At 41.7% G+C, this 22621-nt stretch overlaps 2 protein-coding genes across 4 annotated transcripts in view; one reads left to right on the top strand and one right to left on the bottom strand.

Annotated features, from left to right (window-relative positions):
• The window catches only part of rc3h1b (ring finger and CCCH-type domains 1b), a 32112-nt gene extending 16088 nt beyond the window's left edge, over positions 1-16024 (top strand). For both annotated transcript variants that reach the window (XM_048238350.1, XM_048238361.1), the window contains exons 10-20: positions 439-687; positions 2870-3021; positions 3270-3691; positions 3962-4117; positions 4333-4488; positions 5524-5743; positions 7502-7592; positions 7794-7875; positions 10889-11053; positions 11714-11796; positions 11912-16024. In XM_048238350.1, coding sequence (XP_048094307.1) covers positions 439-687; positions 2870-3021; positions 3270-3691; positions 3962-4117; positions 4333-4488; positions 5524-5743; positions 7502-7592; positions 7794-7875; positions 10889-11053; positions 11714-11796; positions 11912-12071 — 1936 coding nt within the window. In that variant the 3' untranslated portion in view covers positions 12072-16024. The remainder of the gene's footprint in view (positions 1-438; positions 688-2869; positions 3022-3269; positions 3692-3961; positions 4118-4332; positions 4489-5523; positions 5744-7501; positions 7593-7793; positions 7876-10888; positions 11054-11713; positions 11797-11911) is intronic.
• A 476-nt stretch (positions 16025-16500) lies between these two features.
• Positions 16501-22597, bottom strand: zgc:110366 (uncharacterized protein LOC550476 homolog). Of its 2 annotated transcripts, XM_048239018.1 has the most exons (8): positions 22368-22593; positions 21864-22112; positions 21669-21770; positions 21490-21581; positions 18657-18839; positions 18479-18538; positions 18041-18141; positions 17061-17150 (listed from the first exon to the last, which is right to left on the bottom strand). In XM_048239018.1, exons 1-7 carry the CDS (start codon positions 22426-22428, stop codon positions 18046-18048), a joined length of 843 nt encoding a protein of 280 aa, XP_048094975.1. In that variant the 5' UTR covers positions 22429-22593; the 3' UTR covers positions 17061-17150; positions 18041-18045. The 2 variants fall into 2 exon arrangements, with proteins under 2 accessions (XP_048094968.1, XP_048094975.1); XM_048239011.1 differs by lacking the exon at positions 18041-18141 and having other exon boundaries at positions 16501-17150; positions 22368-22597.
• Between the last annotated feature and the right edge of the window lie 24 nt (positions 22598-22621).

Genomic DNA, 22621 nt, shown 5'->3' on the forward strand with positions numbered 1-22621 from the left:
ACACACTGCACAAAAAGCAGGAGGGAAATACACATTTCATTGTGTCATGTAAATTAATGAGCAGGAGAGAATGGCCACATTAAGTAAGGTTTCTAAACCTTTAGTCAACATTTGTCATACTTTGCCGCAAATTATGCTAATGTATTTGCATTTAGGAATTTCTTTAGTCACCTGTCCAGAAGTGGAACTACCCTGTGTATTCTGGCAGCCCTTTTTGTCAGATGTAGGCAGGATGTAATCTTGCGTTACTTTATTGCCCTGGATCCTGTTTTAATGTTTTCCATAACTCTTATTGGTATGCCATTTCTCTCAAAATGTTACTTGAAGTTTTACATGGAAAAAATACTTAATCAGGCAGTGTTATCAGCTCGTAGATCATGTAGGACTTTTGGTTACCGCAAATTGAAAGAGGCACTGAGTTCTTCTCCTCTTTTGCAGGTACCGGAAGATGAACAAGCGCTTGGCAGCTCGTCTCCCGGGCCCGGGTGTGTTGTTACCAGAGGATGGGGTGCCCCTGGAGGTGGTGACCCGCAAACCTTCACCTCTCACCAACGGCATTGTTGCCGCCGGCTCTGGAGCGCAGATGCCACAGCTAGTCGCCCGCGGCGCTGACCCCACCTATGACCTCCTGCGGAAGCCCAAACTGGACTCCACGAGCATGAGCGCCCCAGGCTCCCCACCGGACTCGTAAGTCATGGGTTTCTGTCCTTCTCTCCCACATTTACAATATAGCAATACTGCTGGAGAACAGTAACCTGACTCTCGCCAGATGAATTTCGTTCCGCCTAGCTCCACTCATCCATCTGGAACCGATCCATTGGAATGGTGTTTCAGAAGGCTGGGCCTAATCAAAAAATGCTTGCATATGATTGAATAAGCCACTTGTCCGTCATCTATTGACGTGCTACTTCAACCACTCACATCGAAGCCAACCCCGTGACGCTGATAACAGTCTCACAGTCGCTTCTACGCTATGTCACATCTATGAAACTCCCGCCCTGCGTCCTGATTGGCTCTACCATACAATCTCGTGCTGAAATCACTCTCAATGGAAGAGGTCCCAGATGGATGCGAGTGAAGCTAGGCGGAGCTAAGCAGAACGAAATTCATCTGGCGAGAGTCAGGTTAGGTGAACAGTACCCGTAAAGCATATAATCATATATTAGGGCAATTAATTAGATTTATGTCATTCATGTCGATTTTATTTGAATGAAATGTTTTCGTTTTCACTTTAACTTATACCACCGACGCGCTCCCCTTGGGCTCCCGAAGTTCAGAGTGGGCACACCACTTCCCAGTTCCCATACACACAAACAACATGGCTGTGAACAGAGAGAGGGAGCTCACTCTCAGGAAAGACACAATGTCACAGTGGTGGAGTTGTTTGAAAATTGGTTAGGTTTTGCGGCGTCAGATCCAGAACAGACAAAGCCCACTGCAAAATGTGTTGCTACCAAAGATTTTGTTAAAAAAGAAGAAATCGCTTATTTAAAATACTACTTTATCAGATCTAATATCGGGCCTTTATTTTGATAGACTTTATTCGTATGTCAGTCATTGCCATGGACATACATGTAGATCAGGGAAGTGGGTGCCGTGACACATGCTCAGGGGTGCCTCAGAATGGTCCAAGGCTTGATAATTTATTGAGATATTTATTTTTTTAAATGTTTGGGAACCACTGACATAGATAGACAATGTTTATGAGACGGGTCATGTTGGACATCATTTTAGCGGTAAACACGAGTAGGCTACGACCTTGAATATTTGAAGTAGGATATGGATTCACTTAAACTGAGGACAAAATGGGACCAAGACCCCGGTGTGTGGTGTGCAGTGAATTGCTGGCACATGAGAGCATGAAACCATCAAAACTAAAATGGTCACATGGAAACCAAGCCCCCCTGTCAAAGACAAACCTGTCGAGTAGCCTACTTTGAAAGGTTATATCAGGAGTTGAAGACTTCACAAATGGTATTACCAAACATCAGCATGTTCCAAACAAATAGGCCGACAGGCACTTTGCGTGTCTTGTAGCTCATGTGTAGCTGTAGCTCACCATATCTGTTGTCTTGAACTTTACAAAAATCACGTCACGACTTGATGAGCATCATGGGAAATTGTGAGTTCCAAAGCCAGACCAGTTAAGAACCACTGTGCTACATGATGTTATTCAGTGGTCCTTAACTGGTCTGGCTTTGGGGCCCACAATTTCCCATTTTCAAGTCGTGACCCATATATATACAGTGGGGAGAATAAGTATTTGAACCCATGCTAAAGTTGACTAAAAAGAGGAATATAAAATAATCTGTTAGAAATTGATCTTAATGCCTAAATTAAAAAAACGAGTAAAAACCCAACCTTTAAGAACCAATTTTAGTGAATGAAGAATGTATCGTAAATAAATAAATAAATAAATGTTCTTCCTTAAAATACAGGGGTAATACGTATTTGACTCCTATGTTAAATTCCCATAGAGGCAGGCAAGATTTTTTATTTTTAAAGGCCACTTATTTCATGGATCCAGGATACTATGCATCCTGATAAAGTGCCCTTGGCCTTTGGAATTAAAATAGCCCCACCTAGAGATTTGCATGGTGTATTTTTCAGTTAACCTATTAACTGGTTCGATTTGCATTGAACTCAATGAACATCAAACCAGCGAATAGACTTTTTAAATGTGCTAATAGACATTTTTTTCACAAACTCATTTTATATATATATATATATATATATATATATGTATGTGTGTATATATATATATATGTATGTGTGTGTGTATTTAGCGTTCAAGACAACAGATATAGTGAGCTACAGCCCTATCATATATGCATTGCCTCTGACCTGCTGTCCCTTGTTCTGCCCACAGGGTGGCATCAGATCACCTCCCCATGCCCAAGCAGATGCCGGTGGTGCCTAGAGCCCCACAGATGTATCCCCAGCAGCAGCCAGAGATGTTTTACCCAGAGAGCAGAGCTCCACCATCAGGCTCTCAGTATGATGCCCCTCAGTACCAAACAGGTGAGTTGAGTGGGTGCAGCTTGAAGGATGTAGAGGACTCAACTGCAAGTTATTTTAATTGCCTTGTAATATTACTTCATTTGGATTGATGCAATTTTTTGGTTTGTATGGGTATATCTTGCCATATTAAGTAACTGCATTGAGCATATGGAAAACGGTGTTCTGAAATGTAGTCTCTTACCTTTGCAAATGAATGTCTTCATAATTTTTGTTGTTGTTCATTTCTTCATTACCTCTCTGTCACTCAGGCAACCCTTACCCCTACCAACCCTCTCCGTATGTCCAGAGGTACATCCGAAACCCACCGCCTCCCAACGAGTCCTCTGTGCCCCCCTATCCGGAGTCGTACCCCAGCTACGTTCCCGAACGTCCGTATCCTGCTCCCCATTCGGGGCCTGCCTTCTCCCAAGGGTTCCCACCTCCACCCCACTACGACAGCCGTCGACACACACCCTACCCTGGACACCCTCCTCCCCAGTCCTATGCCCCTCCCCGGGATGAGATGGTCAGGATGAGCCCTGTGCCCGTGGATGTGCCCCAGGCACCCATGCCCCCACCTCCTGCAGGTGCCGCTGGTTCCCTCTACCACCCTGACTCTCGGGAAAGATATCCTCTGGAGGGGTACCCTCCCCATGGACCCCACCCCGGCCATATGAGGTCTTATGGGAGGGTAAGGCAAGACTTTTCTTAATTCTGTTAAGATTGTTGAACAGTTCTTGACAGACATCAAGAACCCTCTAATCTGTCGGTTCATGAATCTATTGAATTGTTTGTTTGGTTTGTGTGTTACAGCTAATTGCACATGTATTGATCACTTGTAATACAAATCTTTGGTGTTGTTTTGGATCCTCCTCACACATCTATTTAGACACCAATTGAGTGTTGATTGATTTTTGAAGAAGGTTAGCAGTCATCTAATTTCTGCCATGACCCTCTGCAGGACCCTTATAGCCGCTCCCACCAAAGCCTAGACTACTTACACCGCCGACGCAAGGAGATCATGGCTCAGCTGGAGGAGAGGAAGGTCATCTCTCCCCCGCCCTTTGCCGCCTCTCCCACACTTCCCCACACCTTTCCTAACGACTACCCACAGGAGGTCAGTAGACACTGGGGCATGAAGGTATTAGAGAATGGGAATCATGTTAAAGTTGGATCAGTCAAGTAACCTTACATGGAGTTGGAGTGTAGTAATGCTTTTCAAAGCGAAAGTGGTTATGGGAATAAATTGCTTTTAACCTAATAATACTCCAAAGATGTATTAATAATGTCTTGTAGTGTGCTGAAAATGACTGTTTTAACCCGTTTATGTAGTATCTTGAAGAGAACTCCAAAGCCTTTGGAAAGGGCCGTGAGCAAGATTACGCAGGGCAGTATTCGCCCTGGTCGTGTGACACCATCGGATCTTACATCGGCAGCAAGGATGCCAAGACTAAAGACCTCATGGGCACAGGTGGCGTGGAGATGATGGTGAGTGACTGTAAACCAGCCCCGTCTTATCTGACCTTTGCCTTATAGCCGTTTTACATTAAAATGTAACCATGTTGGTGCGTTGAGTACAGACACTACATTCTTTTGTAAAGAAATGTGTGCTGCAGTGCTCACATCACAATTCATGGAAAAATATTGGATGTGACGCGACAAATTTACATTTAAATTAAGTTCAGCAAGATGTCTGTTGTGTCTAACTGTTGTGTGGTGCAGAGAATAGGCATTTTACTCAGCTGAGTGGAATGTGAAAATAAATATATATAAATGGACCTGGTGAGCTGGGCACACATTCACAAAGAATCTTTAAGCTAAAAGTCTCTCCTAACTGGCAGATTTAGGAGAAACTCCTACAAATAATGGGTGTCAGTCATAAGTTTAGTACATCTCATTTTTTTGACTCAATAATTCACAAAGCATTTTAGTGTTAAATGTAGCACATAAGTCTGAGTGAGTTTAGAAGTAGTTGAGAGGACTAACTCACTAAGACCTATAATGCAGCTGTTTGTGTCATTCCACATCCCAATGTATATGAATGCAAGTGCAAGATTTACTTATGGGAGATCTAGATCTCAATGTAAATCTAAATGTAACGTTTCATTGTGTAAATTAAATTCAATTGCTTCTCGTCTGCAAATGTGTCTTTATGGAATTGTTTTAAAAATGTTGCAAAGATAGGCTTACTGCATCAATCCGTAGTGTATTCTACAGACCTGTCACCAATCAGCCAATCACAGTGGTCACTGCAAGTTTGTGCATGAGACATGACATCAACCATAGCAACAAAGCCCTTATCTTTAGGAGTTGTCATTTTTCCATACTGAAAGTTGGTTTCAGCGGCTTTGTGAATAGGTTTTAAGAGAAAACTATTAGTTTAGTGCAATTTAGGAGTACTCTTAGCGATAAAATTAAATGCTTTGAATATTCGCCCTGATATGTAAAAGTCATGCAATCTCTTGACCATCCTGATCTGCATTATGTTTTGACTAATGGCTTCCTTGTTGTCCCGTTCTGTAGAATGTGGAAGGGAAAGGTCTGCGAGACCCTCCCTTGGAAGCTCAGCGCCGCTCTGCAGACGCCAAAGACGACGATCCCATCATCCCCTTTGGCTCATTGCCCACCGTCTCGCGCTTTGGCGCAATTTCACGCACCTCTAAAACGGGCTACCAGACCACCGGCCCCGTGCAAGCCATGGCATCATCACAAGGATCGGGACCCAAACACATGACCACAGCAGGTATGGCCTCACTGCATGTTTAGTGTTAAGGAATGTCAGGACCACTTGGCTCAAAGTAGACCTGACATAGGGGAGACCACGCTGAACTCAATGTTTAAATAGAATTGTGGTTTATTAACGAATGATTAGCAGAAGTCAGTAAGTGGTAGCAAACCAAAAGTGTCGTGCATATCAGTATTATGTTAGTGTAAAGCAAAAAGGTGAATGGGCAAGGAGCGACGACCGCAGCAGCCTCTCGTCGTCAGGCCGGAGTGGCAGAAAGAGAGAGCGAGCCGACTGGAAGGCGGTGATTTTAAAGACCCACCAATTAGTGCGGCAAGGCCCACCGCAACAGCTCCACCTAAAGGCGACAGAACAGCAGCAGTAGGAAATGCAGGCTGGATTACCCACGCAGGGCAAAGCCAGGGAGAGGCACACCTAGCACGGCATAGCTGGGCGTGACAAGGAAGGACATGGGGATGTCCTAGTGTTACACTTATTTTGTATTCTTTTGTGTCCACACGTTTCCTGGGGTGGTTACTGGAGAGACGAATGTGTATGGAACCTCGAGTGAATCGGCTGTATAGATGTGAGCAGCATTAACCTATGAAAAGATCTTTGCTCAGTTTCTGAGAAATATCACAGTCCTCCCTTAATTGCTAGTCTCAACTCTCACAACTTATATTAAATAGTGAGAAGACCTGCATTACAGAGTTTACAGGAGATGGATAATGTTATTTGCTTATTATGTGTGCTTAGAATGTGGAGTAATGAATAGGAACTAACTTGCTAGCGCAATTCCACAGCAATCAAAGTCAGCTTTATTGTCAATTTCTTCACATGTTCCAGACATACAAAGAGATCGAAATTACGTTTCTCACTATCCCACGGTGAAGACAAGACATATATTTTACCAATTTAGGTCCACAGACAAACATAACATTCAAGTAAACAAAAAAGTAAGTAAATAAGAGGGCACATATAATAATGAAAAAATAAGAGCAGCAAAATTTGGTTGAAATTGTGCATAGACAGTCAATAAATGATAGTTCCGTGACTACCTTCTTCAAATCTCTACAGGGCTGTACAGTGTGTCACACATGCTACAAAAAAAATCAGTTTGTGCGATGGATGATTTACCAACGTAGCACTGGTGCGATACCGTTTTGCGTATGGCAATACAATGCATGCATGTGAGACCCCCAGGGAGGCTACACCAATTAGCTTCCACTGTGATCAGTGCAAATGGCTACACCAGATGTGATCGCAGCGTGTACGTTTGAAAAAAATAAACCAGTCTTTTTGCGCGTCGCGAACAGTGTGCTTCAGCGTGCCTGGTGTAGCTGTGAAATGCTTGTTTGTTTGTTTGTTTGAAATGTGTGTTAAGGCTATAACAAAAATCCATAGCATGACCTCTTATCCTGATACTTCTAAAACACAATTTAGCCAGATGAGATGTTTGCAACTACATGACCTTTTATCAATCCAGTTGCAGTAGGCCTTGATCCCAACCATAGTTGATGGACTGTGATGAACAGTTGATGAATTTTGTTGATGTTTTTAGAGGTTTTATACCAATGCTACAGATTTTGTGGCTGGTGCTACAAATCTTTTCACCTCTGTAAAACCAGTGCTATGTGCAAAAAAAAGTTAACGTACAGTCCTGGTGCAAGAAACTATGATCATGACATTTAAGAACAACATTTTACTAATGCTTGGAGCTCTTCCATCCCCTTGTGTTTTGTGTCATTCCTAACCTTGATCTTGTCCCCCATATAGCTGAGTACACCTACGGGAACCACCCTGCCTGGGGTGGAGCATCCTACCCTCAACACCAGAACATGACTGCTCAGGGACACTTCAATGAACGGTATAGCTATGCTCACATATGCTTCACTACTTGGGTGCTGATGTTTTGAGTGGTTAGAGATATGCAGTGCTTGTCAAGACCTACACTGATAGTGTGTGTATGTAAAAAGTAACAAAAGGTGTATGGTGGTAAATTGTATCTCATTCTGTTGAGACAATCAGTTTCTGGTGTCACACGTGTGCTCTCCTTCCCTTTGACCAGCCTGCCCATGCCCCCTCCTGACAGAGAGCAGCTAAAGATGGAGCTTCAACAGGTCAACCAGCAGATCAGTCAGCAGACACAGGTCCGTAGCATGCAAAATGTAACTGTGTGTGTACATACACATAAACATACTTCACCTATAGCCATAAACATACTTCACCTATAGGGGTGTCACGATTCTCCAAATCCTCGATTCGATTACATTTTCGATTCTAGGGTCACGGTTCGATTCAATTCTCGATTTTTACCTTTTTTTTAAAGCACAGATTGCTATGCCATTTTTAGACTAGACTTTTATGAAATATAATTTTTGACCTTTGTTTGCAATGTACCACACTACATTGTGAAATTTGAAACATTTATTAACAACATAATGGAACAATGACTTACTGTATATCTTCAGTCAATTGGAAACTTAAAGAAAATAACCTGCCATCTAGTTTCTCTTTTGTAACTGCAGTCTTCACAGAAGATGACATTCAAGTTCTCAACAAAACAAACAAATAAATAAAAATAGCTATGTCCATAGTCTTCTCTAAACAATTAAGTGTCTTAACAAACTATTTCCGAACACTTGAACATATACCACACAAATAACTACTTTTTATCCCCTGAGAATGATGACTGTACTTTTTTTATTCTTTCATGTTCTTCCTAAAGAAGGATGTTGTTTAGAGCTGCTATTTGAGTTGTCAAAAAAAACATGTTTTACAATAGAACAAGACAAGACGGCTATGACAATTTTGAAATTTTAAGTTCTTCCTAAAGAGATATAGAAAGAAAACCGCTCTTTGAGGTGTCAAAATGTTAACTATTTACATTTGTATGGCCAGACAAGACAACTGTGATTTTTATATTTTCCTGTTGTTCTTTAAGAAAATGAGAATGTCCACATTCTCTGGAGAGAGGGCTGCTCTTTGAGCAGTCACAATGCCCCCTGCTGTTGAGGACACTCTCTCACTTGCCACACTTGTTGCCTGTACACTACAGCAAGATAACGTTTGGCAAGCTTGGAGAAATTACTTTAACCATTTTGTATAGCTTAATCTCGTCTTTCACAACATCAGGCCATGGTTTGGTTGCTGATGATGATGCAGTGGAAGCTGTGCTGAAAAAATCACCAAACAGTTCACTGAGTGCTTTTCTATTTGCTGGGGGCTCAGCTGGTTTCTACAGTTTCTGATTCCTCTGCAGGGTTTTGGCTGGACCCTTCTCCTGAGCCGTGAGTCTGAAATGGTCACACAAAAACACGGCTGTTTAAGCTAATGAACAGGCAGAAATTATATTTAAGTTACAACAACAAGCAGAAAGAATATTGTGATTAGGCCTATTAATGAAATATTACAAATGTGAAATTGTGCAAATACAAAAAATAACTACTTTACAGAATAACATGGTTATTTTATCACATTAGCCTAAATGCGTCACATACCTGTGTGGGATGCTCTTGCAAGATTTTCTCCTCCAGACAATTAAAGATCTCATTCCGAGATATGTCATCCAGGTGGAGTAAAGTCTTAAACCTAGGATCCAAGGCAGTGCTCTCATTCAGGAACTTTTGAAGTCTTGGGTTTGAATACCGCTCTTTAAAGTTTGCCTCTATAGTAGATTTACCATCCTTTACAATCTTTGAATCATTTCATAGATGTCAGGATGGTGTGTTGTAGGGGCATGACCATAGACACAGTAGGCTGCTGTTCGGAACTCAACAAGGTTGTGACTGTTTTCAGGGGCTTCAGTACCGGTCACATCTTCTAGAACAGTCACATCTTGATCAGAAAGAGAGACTTGGTCTTAGCCATTTTTTTTTTTGTCTTTTTCTGCAAGTGCAGAATAGACAGCAGCTTGTTGCTCTAAATAGCGTGTGATCATGTCATAGGTGGAGTTCCACCTTGTAATGACATCGTGAACCAGGTTGTGAGGACGAAGCTGAAGCATGTCTTGTTTTGACTTTAAGACTGCTGCTGCAGTGGTGCTTCTGTGGAAGAAAGTGACCCCCTCTCCCTGGTTCTGCCCAAAAGATGGGAAATCTGGTTCACTTCCAATCCCTTCTGGGAGGCCAGATTCACAGTGTGGGCAAAACATCCAATGTGTGGAGACAATCTGGCTGCATATGAGGTGTGACAATGCATTGAGGTGACAATGTTCTTTGCATTATCAGTTGTCACAGGGATGGTTGCATTTTGTCTGTCTAAATTCCATTCCACTACCGCTTCCCTCAGCACTTCTGCCAAATGTACACTTGTGTGAGCTTCATATATGGGGCGAGTTTGAAGGACTGGATTTTGAATTTCCCAGTCATCATTAATGAAATGTGCTGTGACAGTCATCAAGCTCAGTGTTGCTCTGTAAGTCCAGCAATCTGTAGTTAGCCACTAAATGTGCACTGCTCAGACCTTCAATAACTTTCTCCTTTACATTATTGTACATGGAGGGTATCACTGTGGCTGTGAGATGCATTCTACTTGGGATTTCAAAACAAGAACAGAACAAAATGCCTAAAACCGGAATTTTCCACCATCGAATAAGGTCGCATGTCTGTGGCTATGAGTACTCCTAAGGTGCTTGTAATTGCCTTTGTACGAGTTGAGTTACTTGGAAGTTTAACTCCAAATGAAGACGGAAGAGTAGTTTGTTGTGCAGGTATTGATTTAACAGATAAATCTATGTTTTTGTGGTGCAATGCAAAATACTTCCACACCGGCGACTTCAATGAAGGGGGAGGGGGTTCAAGTTCTGTCGATGGGTCTTCTGCATCTGCAGTTGCCATGCTATATTTTCACTGGCTGTAGCTAGTTAAGTTAGAGGAGGTTGACTCGCAGCACTCAACACGTGTTTTTTTCCGCTTGGCAAGCCAACTGGACGTGACATGGGGGCGTGGCAGCATCGACTATTCCATTTTTTTAATTCGAAGTTCGAAATTGAGGTGTAATTTCGATTGATTTCGAAATAAAATCGAAATCGTAACACCCCTATTCACCTATAGCCCAGCATCCACATACATATGCATACTTCTATCATTTATACACGCAAATTGTATCCAATTGTGTCCAGTTGAAGTGACCCAACAGTGTTATGGCTTTCCTCATCTCCAGGCTGCCAGTAACTCTCTGCTTCTGCAGAGGGAGGCCAGCGCTCTGGCTGCTCAGCCTGCGGGAGGCAAGTGGCCAGCAGGAGGCGCTGTGTCCAGTGAGCAGCTCAGTCTGGAGCTCTGCCATGTGGAGCGAGAGATTGGCAAGAGGACCCGAGAGATCGCCATGGTAAGGATGTGTGAGGGCACACTTGTCAAAGCCTCCTGGTTTTACCAGGCTCTTGCCATATCTCATGGGCTGCTTCCAGCACCCTTCATTTCTATCAGCTGTGATATCCAGAGTTTGCACCACATCAAAGCTTTATCCTCAAGGGGCTTACAGATAGGAAGTGGCATGTGCTGCGCTCGCCACTATGTTGCGCTAGATTGAGCTAATGGTCCAAAGATATATGTTGTGCTTGACACTGGGCTCAAATTGGCTATGATTTACACTGCATTATGGTAGAACTTTGATCATGGCATGTGCAAGAACGGCAAACGCTGTTTATGCTGTGCTTTTCTTGGGGCTGCAGCAAACCATTCTTGCACAACATAAGCCGTTGACAACTTCTTATCTTCAGGCAATTGACCTATCCATACAAAGATATCTGCCTGTGTGTATATTGGTCAAGCAGAGATGCCTGATAGATTTCTCATCAAACAACACTGCACATTTTAACAGACAGTAATGACCTGTAACATTAAAATCTACAGAAGTGCGCTGTTTATGAGCAACATTTAATTTACCAGATTTTATTTACTGTGCTATAAATTGACTTCCTAATGGTGCCACAGGTTGGTTTTTAATATGCCCAAAACGATATATTTGGCTCATTTCATGTCTTCTCAGGAGAATCAGGTGGCTCACGAGTACAAAATGAAGGCCAGTGAGAATGGCCAGGCAGAGCGTAAGGAGCTGTCCCTTGCCCTGGGGTAAGTGTATCTGGAGGGGAGGACCCTCTCAAGCCAGTATATGTAGCCTGTCCTGTCTGGGATTCTGTGTATTTCATTTTGAAACCTTTGTCTCTCTTGTTATCCTTCTTTTTAGTGAGGTTTCAAATGGATCCAGCAGCATTGTGTCGGAGGCCAGTGCCACCATGCTGTCCCTGACCAGTAAAACGTCATCGCTCAGTCTGTGCTCTGCTGACCCCACCCCAGCCAGCGGGGCAGACCACCAGAAGAATGGTGTGGTCCACTCCTGCTCGTAGACCACACACACACACACACACAGATCCACTCTTCAGGCTGCTTTTCCTCCACAGAGTTGAGCGGTATAGGGCCAGATAAAGCAGTCTTGACTGTGTCAGGACCAGTGTGTAATGGCCTAACGTAAAATCGCCAGTTGCCAGCTACTCTGTTTTAAAAAAGGGAGTACAGCTTTAAGGATGAGTGTAGGTGGTTACACATTGAGGAACATCATGTTTTTCGGTGTAGACACACGCATACACACACATACACACACTGTGCATGCTGTTGTGCATGCAAGCACACACATGCACACACACAAACAAACACACACACACCCTCACAAACTCTTCTTTGTTTTATTTAGAAGATGAGCAGTATCTGCCGTGATAATTTTTCTTTCCTTTTTGTTCTGTGAATGAGCTTTTTTGTTTGTTTTAAATGACTTGTCATTGCCTGGAAACCAGAGCATCTGATTATGCATCCTTAAGAAAAATATTACTCAAAGAGGAAAGGCAAACCAAAAGAGCCTAGAAACTGCTAAAGAGGAGTGCAATTTCCTAGTTAAGATGACGATGATGAGTTACTAGACAACTAGAGCGATGTTCTCTGCCTTCACCGCTTCTTTCTGGTGAACGTTAACCCTCTTCAGCCATCTTGCGTTCATGATGCTCTCCGTCTTCTGAGTAGTGACACAACAGAGGTGATGTGATTTGTGCTTGTAGGCGAAGCGACCCTTAAGAGACGTGCAGATTCACTGTGAGGACAACCTGACCAGCCAGCCATGTTGTAGCATAGGAAAAGAAAACCCTCCGGTCATTCCATTATTAAATGGACCTACATGTGAAATAGAAGAATCTATAATATTCTAGCAATATTTAGAGAGAATGGGTCTTAATTTGCGGTGAGAGTGTGTTTAAGAGACCAAATGTAACTGAATTCAGGTCCTGATGAACATGGGGAGGAAAGCAGGAAAGCCACGAAGTCGGTCATGTATTCTATTACGTGCAGTCTGTGCTCAGTGGTCTGACTGTTGGGCAGTTTTGAAAATGGACATATTTTTTAGACATTTTGGTAATACTTTGTGCTCTGTTTTAAAGAGTGCAAATTGAGACTTTTTTTTTTCCCTTTAGCACGTTTCCCTCAAGTGCATACAGATTTTTCTGGGGTATTTTTATGATGGAATCCCTGTGTTGCTCAGGTTGGAATTCTGTGGTTCAGGTCAAACTATGTATGTTGGCTCAGTGTGCGGTCGCCTCTTCCTTGGTATGTCTGGAATGCCATGGTTTGGTAGAATATGGTATGTTTGGAAACATTCTCACCTGTCTCCCTTAACTTCTATGAAGTTGCATTCTCAGTCCTCCTGGTCAGGTGTGCCAGCCCAGGTCTCTCACATCACCTCTGCACTGAACTCAATAGGGGGGCGTTTCTACAACATGTTGGTCACCTGCTGATTTGCGGTGGCCAGAATCACATCCTAAAATATAATTTCCCGCCTATTTGAAAGTGAAGCACATGAATTGAACATAGATTGTTGTTTATTTGTGAGTTTCAACGACAATTGGCTCGCTGTAGATATACCGAGTGAAATTGTAACTCTTTCCACCTTGCATCGACCTTGTGTATTTTTTACACCTGTTTATTCACTGACTGTTTAATGAGGCCAGCTTGGGTCGATTTACTTAAAGATCACAACTAGCTGAAGTCTTCCTTGAGTGATGACCTTCATGTGACCTAAATTTTTTAGTCTCTTGAGACCGATGGATAATAAGCTCCTTTTTGGACGCAAACCTTGGAAGAGTGTGATGTGTTATTTTCTTGTCATTTTGTTGTATCAAAGTCACAGCTAGTAGGCTATCTTTATGGTGACTTGTTATCATGTTTATTGTCCTAAGCTCTTAATGGAGCACATAGCCCTTCAGACTATCTCTAAATTGAGAGATCCGCACAGGCATGAAAATATTACTCGGCTCCATAAACCTTTTTCGGAAACCTTCATGTCCGGGTTTGCTTTGTATACTTGGGTCAGGCGACACCGTAGCCATCCCTGAACATCCACTATGTAAACCCACCTCTCTGCCTGTAGTTGTTTTTCAAATTCTCTTGGCTTTGCGGTTTATGCTTTCTTGCCGGACGCCAGAATTCCCTGGCCCTTTTCTTGCCTCTACTGAAAGGGGCCTCAGGGGGCATCTGGCTTCCTAAAACCGCAGCTGTCACCAGTAGGAAAGACAAGCCCTGCCCTCTCTTCTGCCTCTTCACCTGTAGCCTCCAAGGCTTTGCTGTATTTGATGTGTAGGTACATACACTTTTATATACATACATATAAAGATATACTTAGCACTATTACGTGCCACCTCTTAATCCACTCGATCAGCATTTATATTAAATGATCTCTACACAAATTCAGCTTACATGTTTTTTCTGGGTGCAAAAACACAAAGCTTATCCTTTCTCAGTCAAAGGAGTCTTGTGCCAGGATGACATGATGTGCTCACTTAACTTGTTTTGTGTTCAAACAAAAAAACAAAACAAAGAAAAAAAATAATAATTACGTCGAAATGTACACTTCACTAGAAGGTAGCTTGATGGAAGAACGTAGAGTAAAAAGGCAATGTCGAGTTTACCTGTTAGTGAATCACATGGCTAACTTGACCTTGTCTTTTGAGCGGCGTGGCAGGTAGAGGTGTTTTTACATCACAGACTTAGGGCTGGGCATTTTCTGCCTGTATTAGGAGGCTAACGTGGAGTCTCTGCTGGAGAAGAATCCTTGTTGCATATTAGTGTTGGAGACTTGCATGTCTGCTCTTGACTGCATGCAGTATTTCCTCATGGCAGTCATGTTGATCTCTCTTGCCAAACTGAGAACATTGAAGAGCTCAATGGGCATGTCCTCCTATTTCTTTTTCCTCTTTGTTTTGGGTTTTGCATCACTGTCGTTCAGCAAAAGCAGTAGCATGATTAGCTTTCAGTGGTTTAGGTAAATTTTGGCTAGAACGGTTAAAAAAAAAAACCTTCACAGAGCCCCTGATTGCATACCAGCGTCTTGCTGGTGGTAGGGTCCTCTGTGTTGTTGTGTTGGGTGACCCGCTCTTCACCACAGTGAACATTTTCAAATGGAGCGCTATCTGGACATAATGCTTTTACTTTTGTTTTAAACTCTCGTTTATGTGGGAACGTGCTATCTGTATGTATCTGTTGGCAAATTGCCATTTGCTTGGGTGCCTAGTTTTGTTTCTTATCTTGTTAACATCAGTGATCTCACTGAGTAATTATACTTGCTGTGATTTGTATGTTGTTTTACAAATTAAATTATGTTGACCATCTTCAAGTAGCATCAGAAAAGAAATAGAAGACCCAGTACAATGCACACAATGTTAACAGCTTTGTGCATGTTTTTACTGTGGAGACCTGTTGATAACATGGTTTCTCTGGTGATGGGTTAGTTTCAAATGGATGATATTCATTTCTTTCCTTGGATGTTGTTTGTTTTGAGCGAACCTGGTGAATACACACAATGCAGATAAATGAACTCATCCGCACCCAGTAACACTTATATGGCTGTGTTGATTTTCAGTTTATTCCTAACTTTGGGAAATGTAATGGCTTTTTTAATGATTACTACAAAGTTGTCTTGATAAAAATATCTCTTAAATTAAGGTACAGGTTTGATTTCAACAAGGAAAGATTTTTATATATAAATATATATTATACTCCATTAAGGAATGTTTAGAACCATCTTACTCCAATGTGGATGTAGCCATTATTACGCCATTTTATGACTTTGTAAAAGAATTCACTGTGTGAAAATTGGTTTGCATTTTTGTATAATACAATCTGCTTTTTGTTAGAGGAGAGGCTGGCTAAACAGGATGTTTGGAGACATGAAAAAACCTGTGACTTTAAGAAGAAAATGTAACTTGTGTAAAACAGTGATTCTAAACCAAGATGGATGGATTAAATGATATTGGTAACACTGCTTTGGTATCGACTGCATTTTTTCCTTGTGGGTAAACATTGGTCTTAAATCCTGAAGGCAGAACACATACCCTCCCCCCTATGAAGCAGTTCTTGTAATCCACTCTGCCCAAACTGGCTTTTCTCCATTTATTCAAGATTTTATTTGATGTTCAGAGGGATTAAGTCAGTTTAGCTGGGGACAGAAAGGATACTGATTTAGGCATTACAATATTTCTGATAATTACTTACACAACTTGACATACTTTTAAAGCAACACCAAAGAACTTTCCCTCGGTTGCACGCACGCTATTTGTTTATCCAGCACCGGCTTTGCCAATAACAATGTCCACAGACAAGGTAGAATATTTTGCATGAAAAGTATGATGTTTTGCGACATCAGATGCAAGTCAAATTTGTAGTTTCTTATGTCTCATTCCATCGAACTACAGATCCACTACCCGATCTGGCAAGCTTACATAGTGCGGTTATAGCCGATAGAGGGCCGCGAATGCAGAATTGCCGTTCACCCTGTTACGAGTTGATGAGCCACTGAAATTATTTTGGAAACATTATTTTAAGGTACAAAAAACTCTTTGGTGTTGCTTTTAACCAAACTTTGACCCTCAGTTAAAGTTTTATTTGAAGCACATTTTTGAACTGGGCTGCATATTTAAAAAAAAAAAACTAAAAAAAACAATGCACTGCATAAACACGGCACTGTAAGAACCTCTGGCAGTCCGCATACACAAACACTACATGAGGTACAGAGATGTGCGTCAAACTCCATTGAGAGGTTGTCAGACATTTGAATAGCTTTGTCAGTCTTACACTTCAGTGGCATCTTTTGCACATAACTTTTAAAACATGATGGTAAAATCAATTGATATTTAAAAAAAAAACTTTATGAAGGAAAACTCATTCATCCATTGCTCTGAATATCAGAGTGTGATTGTGCTGAGATTAACTTGTTTTGTTTCCTGTGAAATGACCCGCAGTAGTAATTTTCTATTTGTAATAAGGTTCATAAATGGAGAAGAATGAGGTTATCCTTTCCAGACAGGGTAACTCAAGTGAATCAGTTTTTTGTTACAGTTTAGTCTTCTGATGGATGCCATGTCCTCTTCTGTGAGGGAAAATCCAAAGATCTTTTGAAAGGGTACAGGAAAACCAAGTAAATATATGGAGTATTCTTCATAATGCTAACAGTCTACTATTAATTACTAATTATCAACTGCTACTACTAAAACTAACCTCATGGGATCACTTCAGATAACAGACATAACTTCAGAAGTACATAGCCAGAAGTACATAGCCTGGAGACGACTCTTACATTTTCATACTGAAAACCAGCTTACGTTTGACCTAGGCCCCACTCACCTTTGCCATCTCCTGACTGAATCAGTGTTAAAGAAGTCTAACATGAATACATTCCATTTTCACAACTAATTAACCCCACTCAAGGTAGACCAAGTTATTCTGCCACTGGTTGTCATCGTTAATATATAATGTAATATACTACAGAAAAACTGCTCACATGGTTAAGAACAATCTTGTTTCAACCCTGTATTCAATAACAAAAGGATGTACACCATCCGTACTGTTACTGTATGTTGCTGTACTGTTGGATGTAAAACAATGTAGTGTTGCTATATAACTACTTGGAAAACATCTCTGTCTGCTAGTGATATTACAGGTACACATTTTAATTGAATGGGAAGGCCTGGTTTTCTGTGGTGGTTGACTGGTGGTGGACATTAGGAGTTGCAGGTATTGTTTTATAGCTTCTTTGGCAAAAACTTGTCAGTGAGTAAGTTATGGACAGATATTTCCCATAATGGAATTGATGTCTGATACACTGTAACTCTCTAGGACATTGATCACCTTTGTTGCAAGAGGCCCAAAAGACCTATATGCCTAAATCACTTTAGGTCAAGCACTGATTAACAAAAAAAAAAAACATTGACAATATTTATCTGCCAATATGCCTGATCAGCCTCTACTGTAAGTGACACAGATAGTTAGTAAATGATGGCACCTCTATCAAGGCACATGTGTTGGATCCCAGGTCACATGTCTCCCATCATGCAACATTCTCAGTGACACCATGTCTGTATCCTCTAACTGGAACCCAAAAACCTGGAGTGTGAGCCAAGCCAGTTAAAGCAAGAGGGCACAGAGTAAAAGAGGAGAAGAAAAGCCAGGAATGACAGAGGACAGAATGTATATGTTTATATGCATTCCAGTTTATGTGGTGAAAATGCTGTATAATTACGGAGTAATTAAGTAACAGGATCAATGATTGACCTAAAGCTTTGAATGGAATAAGACGAAAGTCACCACTAGACTAAAACCAAACATGTCATGGGTGAAGAGAATGTAGTCATCATACAAGGAAAGGAGACCCAGATACCAAAAATAACCACTGCACTACAGTGTGTCAATCGGGTAAAGCTTAAAGCAATATCCCACTCACATTACAGTTTTCCAGAATCCTCTTCTTCTTGGTGGACTTGGGGATTGTGACAACTCCATTCTGCAAAGAACATGCTTTTCTTCAGTTTATAACAAGTGACCAGAAGCAAACAGCATTAATTGAACTTCAGTTAATAAATCATTCCTCTATATCTAACAAAGTGCAATGGTGAATTTACCTGTATGCTCCAGCGTATACAAATTTGGGAAGGGGTGTGCTCATATTTGTCAGCCATCTTGAGAATAGTAGGATGACTGAGAGCCTGGCCCTTGGCCAGGGGGCAGTAGCCCTCAAACACGATCCCCTGCTGTTGACAGTACTGTACAATCTCCTCAGGCTGCTGAAAAGGGTGATACTCAACCTGCAACAACACACATAGGGTGCGAGTTTGACAGCGTATTTTACCGACAGTGCATGCGCACTGTGGCCAGAGCGAAGTCAGAGTGGGCAGAATCAGGACAAAGTTAATTAATAAAAGATAGATCGCCGCTATATCGCCGCCGAACTTGGGCCCAGCGTCTGTAAAGGGCCGACTGAACTATTACATACTGTGTAATGACATGTTCCAGATAGTCGGAGCCTGGCTACACTACCGTTCAAAAGTTTCTTCTTTCAATTCCACTCCATTATAGATGGAATGTCAACTGAGTGCTGCTTCCCTACATGCTTCTTGTATAGTTTGGGTCACAGTCCTCTTTTTCAAGGGAAATTGGGTTCAATCAAGTGCAGTCCACAGGGTGTGTGGCATGGCATAGCAAACTGGAGTGATAGCCTTCTTTCCTCAAAATTCCCATTTTACAACCAAACTCCTCCAGCATTTGGTCAGTGTCTCACAAACTTTTTTCTTTGTGATCTGTACACCTTAGATTTGTTTGTCCGTAACTCTTTTCTAGTTTTCTTCTGTCGTACATGAGTGTTCGTTTGTCCATCTTAATCTTTTCTTTTTACTGGTAAGTCAGGTGTGACTTTTTCTTTGCAACTCTGAAGTCACATGTTTTGTTGATGTTGAGACTGGCAATTTGTGGGTAGTACTGGACAAAACTGCCAGAAGAGGACCTGCGAGGCTTCTGTTTCTTAAAGGAACAGCCTTTTTTTGGAAATTAGCTCAAGCGTTGCCTGAATGAGAATGTAGTTCCAAGTATGCTTAGAAAATCGCTGTGTCTCATTTTACATTGAATTTTGTACACATTGTAATTATACTAGTCACAACACGTAACAATACTGTTGTGTGTTCCTTTATAGAGTGGTGAAGTCCCGCCCCTTCCGTTTGCCTCCATGGGACCTATCTTTCAAAAAAATTTGAACGGCAGTCTATGGCGAAAAAGAAATTATTTTCTGGTCCCGGTTGACTTGTGCCTTGAATTACCCATATGATGTTTGTCAATTTTAAAGACAATTTTTCATGTAAAGACATTTGCAGTTTGTTTCGTAACTATTGAATTACAACATTGTGAAAGATCGTAATTCCAACGACTACAAACCCATCAGTCGCGCTAGTGACGTTAGCTCATTCACAGCCACACTAGATTGTATCAGCATACCAGCAACAGGTCTTAATTGGGCTTTCCTTGCCGAAGAAAATACCATGAGTCAGAGGATTAAACACATCAGGTAAGTTGTATTAGGCCCATAGACTGTACATTACATACTGTTAAGTGACATAGCAGGCAGCAAGATGCAACCGTTAACTAGCATAACAGCTCTTATCGTTTCATTACGTTGGTGACGTACATCATCCGAGACGAGAGATGTAGTCCACTGAGTGGATTTGCATAAAACCAACATAACTTTTGAAGTCTATCGAACAACAGTACTTTCTTGACGTGAAAAATTATCTTTTAAATTCACACACATCATATGTGAAATTTGTGGCACAATTCAAACTGGACCAAAAAATAATTGTTATCTCTCCATTAACTCCTGTTCATAATTTTTTGAAAGATAGGTCCCATGGACCGGAAGTAGAAGGGGCGGGACTTCACCACTCTATTACACGGCTCTTCAGAGTGCTGCAGAAAGTTCCATTCACATGAATGGGCCTTCCCAACGTTCGGGCCTATGTTAAAGGAGAATTCCGGTGTGACCTAGTGTATTAAAAGATGATACCGAGTGTGAACGTATGTCTCATAGCCCATCTCGGCTTGTCCCCTGCACTCCAAAATCTGGTGCTAGTTAGCCGATGCTACTAACAGCTTTTTCAATGGTGGTGCTTCGGCATCGGGCTAGCCATGCAAATAAATCAATGTTTTACACCATTTACAAGGCTCAATGTATCTCCACACTTCATTGGTAGACTTCCGAGGGCCCTGACATTTAAAACGAGACATTGAGAACTTTGAAAAAGCACTGGTAGTTTACTTACAAGACGATTTATACAGACAGTATCTTCCGCGAAGTTTAAAAGCGTTTGCAGCCATCTTGAATTTAGTAACGATAAGTCAAGTTTACGGTAAGAATGAACAGGTATGATAAGGGATCAGATTCCAAAAATAATTCAGTGGAAATGCATGGATTCCAGTTGCTGCTACTGGAAGAAACTGGAATCCATGCATTTCCACTGAATTATTTTTGGAATCTGATCCCTTATCATGCATCCCTTAACTGGAATTACACTTTAATCGAACCACAATAGCTGATGCTACAGATAGGGCCTACTCAACACATCTAAAGACCAGTTGCATTGTTTATTTTATTAGGGCAGCAGTTTCCATTCATGAATTGGGTCTGGTCACTCATGATTGGGATTCTATTCCAACACTTGCATCGTGACAGGCGAAGACTTTGCGCTAACTTTGAATTCATTGGTCCAGCCTAACAAATCACATTGCTCAGGGATTCATAACATTACTTCCTACTTTACCTACGATTTACAAACTGACAATAAACACCACTGCCAGTTAGGAAACAATGTATGTGGACCTACCTTTGCTGTAAATAAATTAACACATTCTCTCTGACACAAATATCCCTGATATCCCTGACACAAACACCTGCTGAACAATTACACTCACCTGGTTGACATGGGGCACTATACTGCAGTCCTCCTTCAACTCCTCCAAATGGGGAATGAGAAAATTGCTAACTCCTATGGCCCGGCACAAACCTGTCATATGGATAAATACGTGCACATTATGACAGAGTATAACTCTTTAGATAATCAGATATTAGAACAAATATTTTCACAATGCACCTTCATCATAAAGCTCCTCCAGGGCCCTCCATGTTTCTGCTCTCATCTCCCTATTGGATCGACCGGGAACCATGCAGTCAGGCCAGTGCATCAGGTATAAGTCTGAGAGGGCATAGGGAAGTGTCTATATCCACATCATGCCAAATACGTGATGGTGGTACGAAACAACAGTCTATGAAACAATGGAACTCATACCTAGGTACTCCACTCCCAACCTGGCACATGATGCTCTGCAAGCCTGTTTGGTGTTGCTATAGCCATAGTCCCCAGGCCATAACTTGGTTGTCAACCACACATCCTGGCGTGGGACCCCGCTCTCTCGGACAGCTTTCGCCAGGTATTCTTCACAACCATAGCGTTTAGCTGTGTCAATGTGCCTCACACCACACTCCTGTAGTGCGTAAACAACCGCTTCGTGAGAGTATCCACCATTATGCGAAGTCCCTGAAGCCGAAAAACAGCAAATAGTGTTGCATCTGCATAACTATGAGTTTTAGCCTAAGGTAAGGCTGTGTGTCAAGGAGGGCTTGGTGATACATTTACTGTTGAACGTGTTTCAGATCAAAGTTTTACTTTTGCTGCTTTCAGGACAGGAATTTGCAACAAAGTAACTAATTTTTCCACATATTGGTAACACAAATGGATCCACGCCGTTGCTATCCAAAGTAAACTTTAAATGGCTACTTGTAAAGTACTCACCCAGACCGAGTATCGGTAACTCCAATCCATTGGAGAGAGTAACTGTGGGACAACACAGCATCTTATTGGCAGAGCCTATATATTGCTTGGATTTTACAACAGGGTAACCTCGATATTGTTCAAATGGGATGTTATGAAATAGTCATTTTTAATGGCAGGAAATTTCCAGAACGCAAACTGTTATCATTACGCATAACGCAAGATCCAGCAGAGGTTGTTCAGCTGTCGCAAACACTCCAGGAGTTAATACGTTA

This window comes from Alosa alosa, chromosome 1 (genome assembly GCF_017589495.1).
Source record: "Alosa alosa isolate M-15738 ecotype Scorff River chromosome 1, AALO_Geno_1.1, whole genome shotgun sequence".
NCBI classification, from domain to species: Eukaryota; Metazoa; Chordata; class Actinopteri; order Clupeiformes; family Clupeidae; genus Alosa; species Alosa alosa.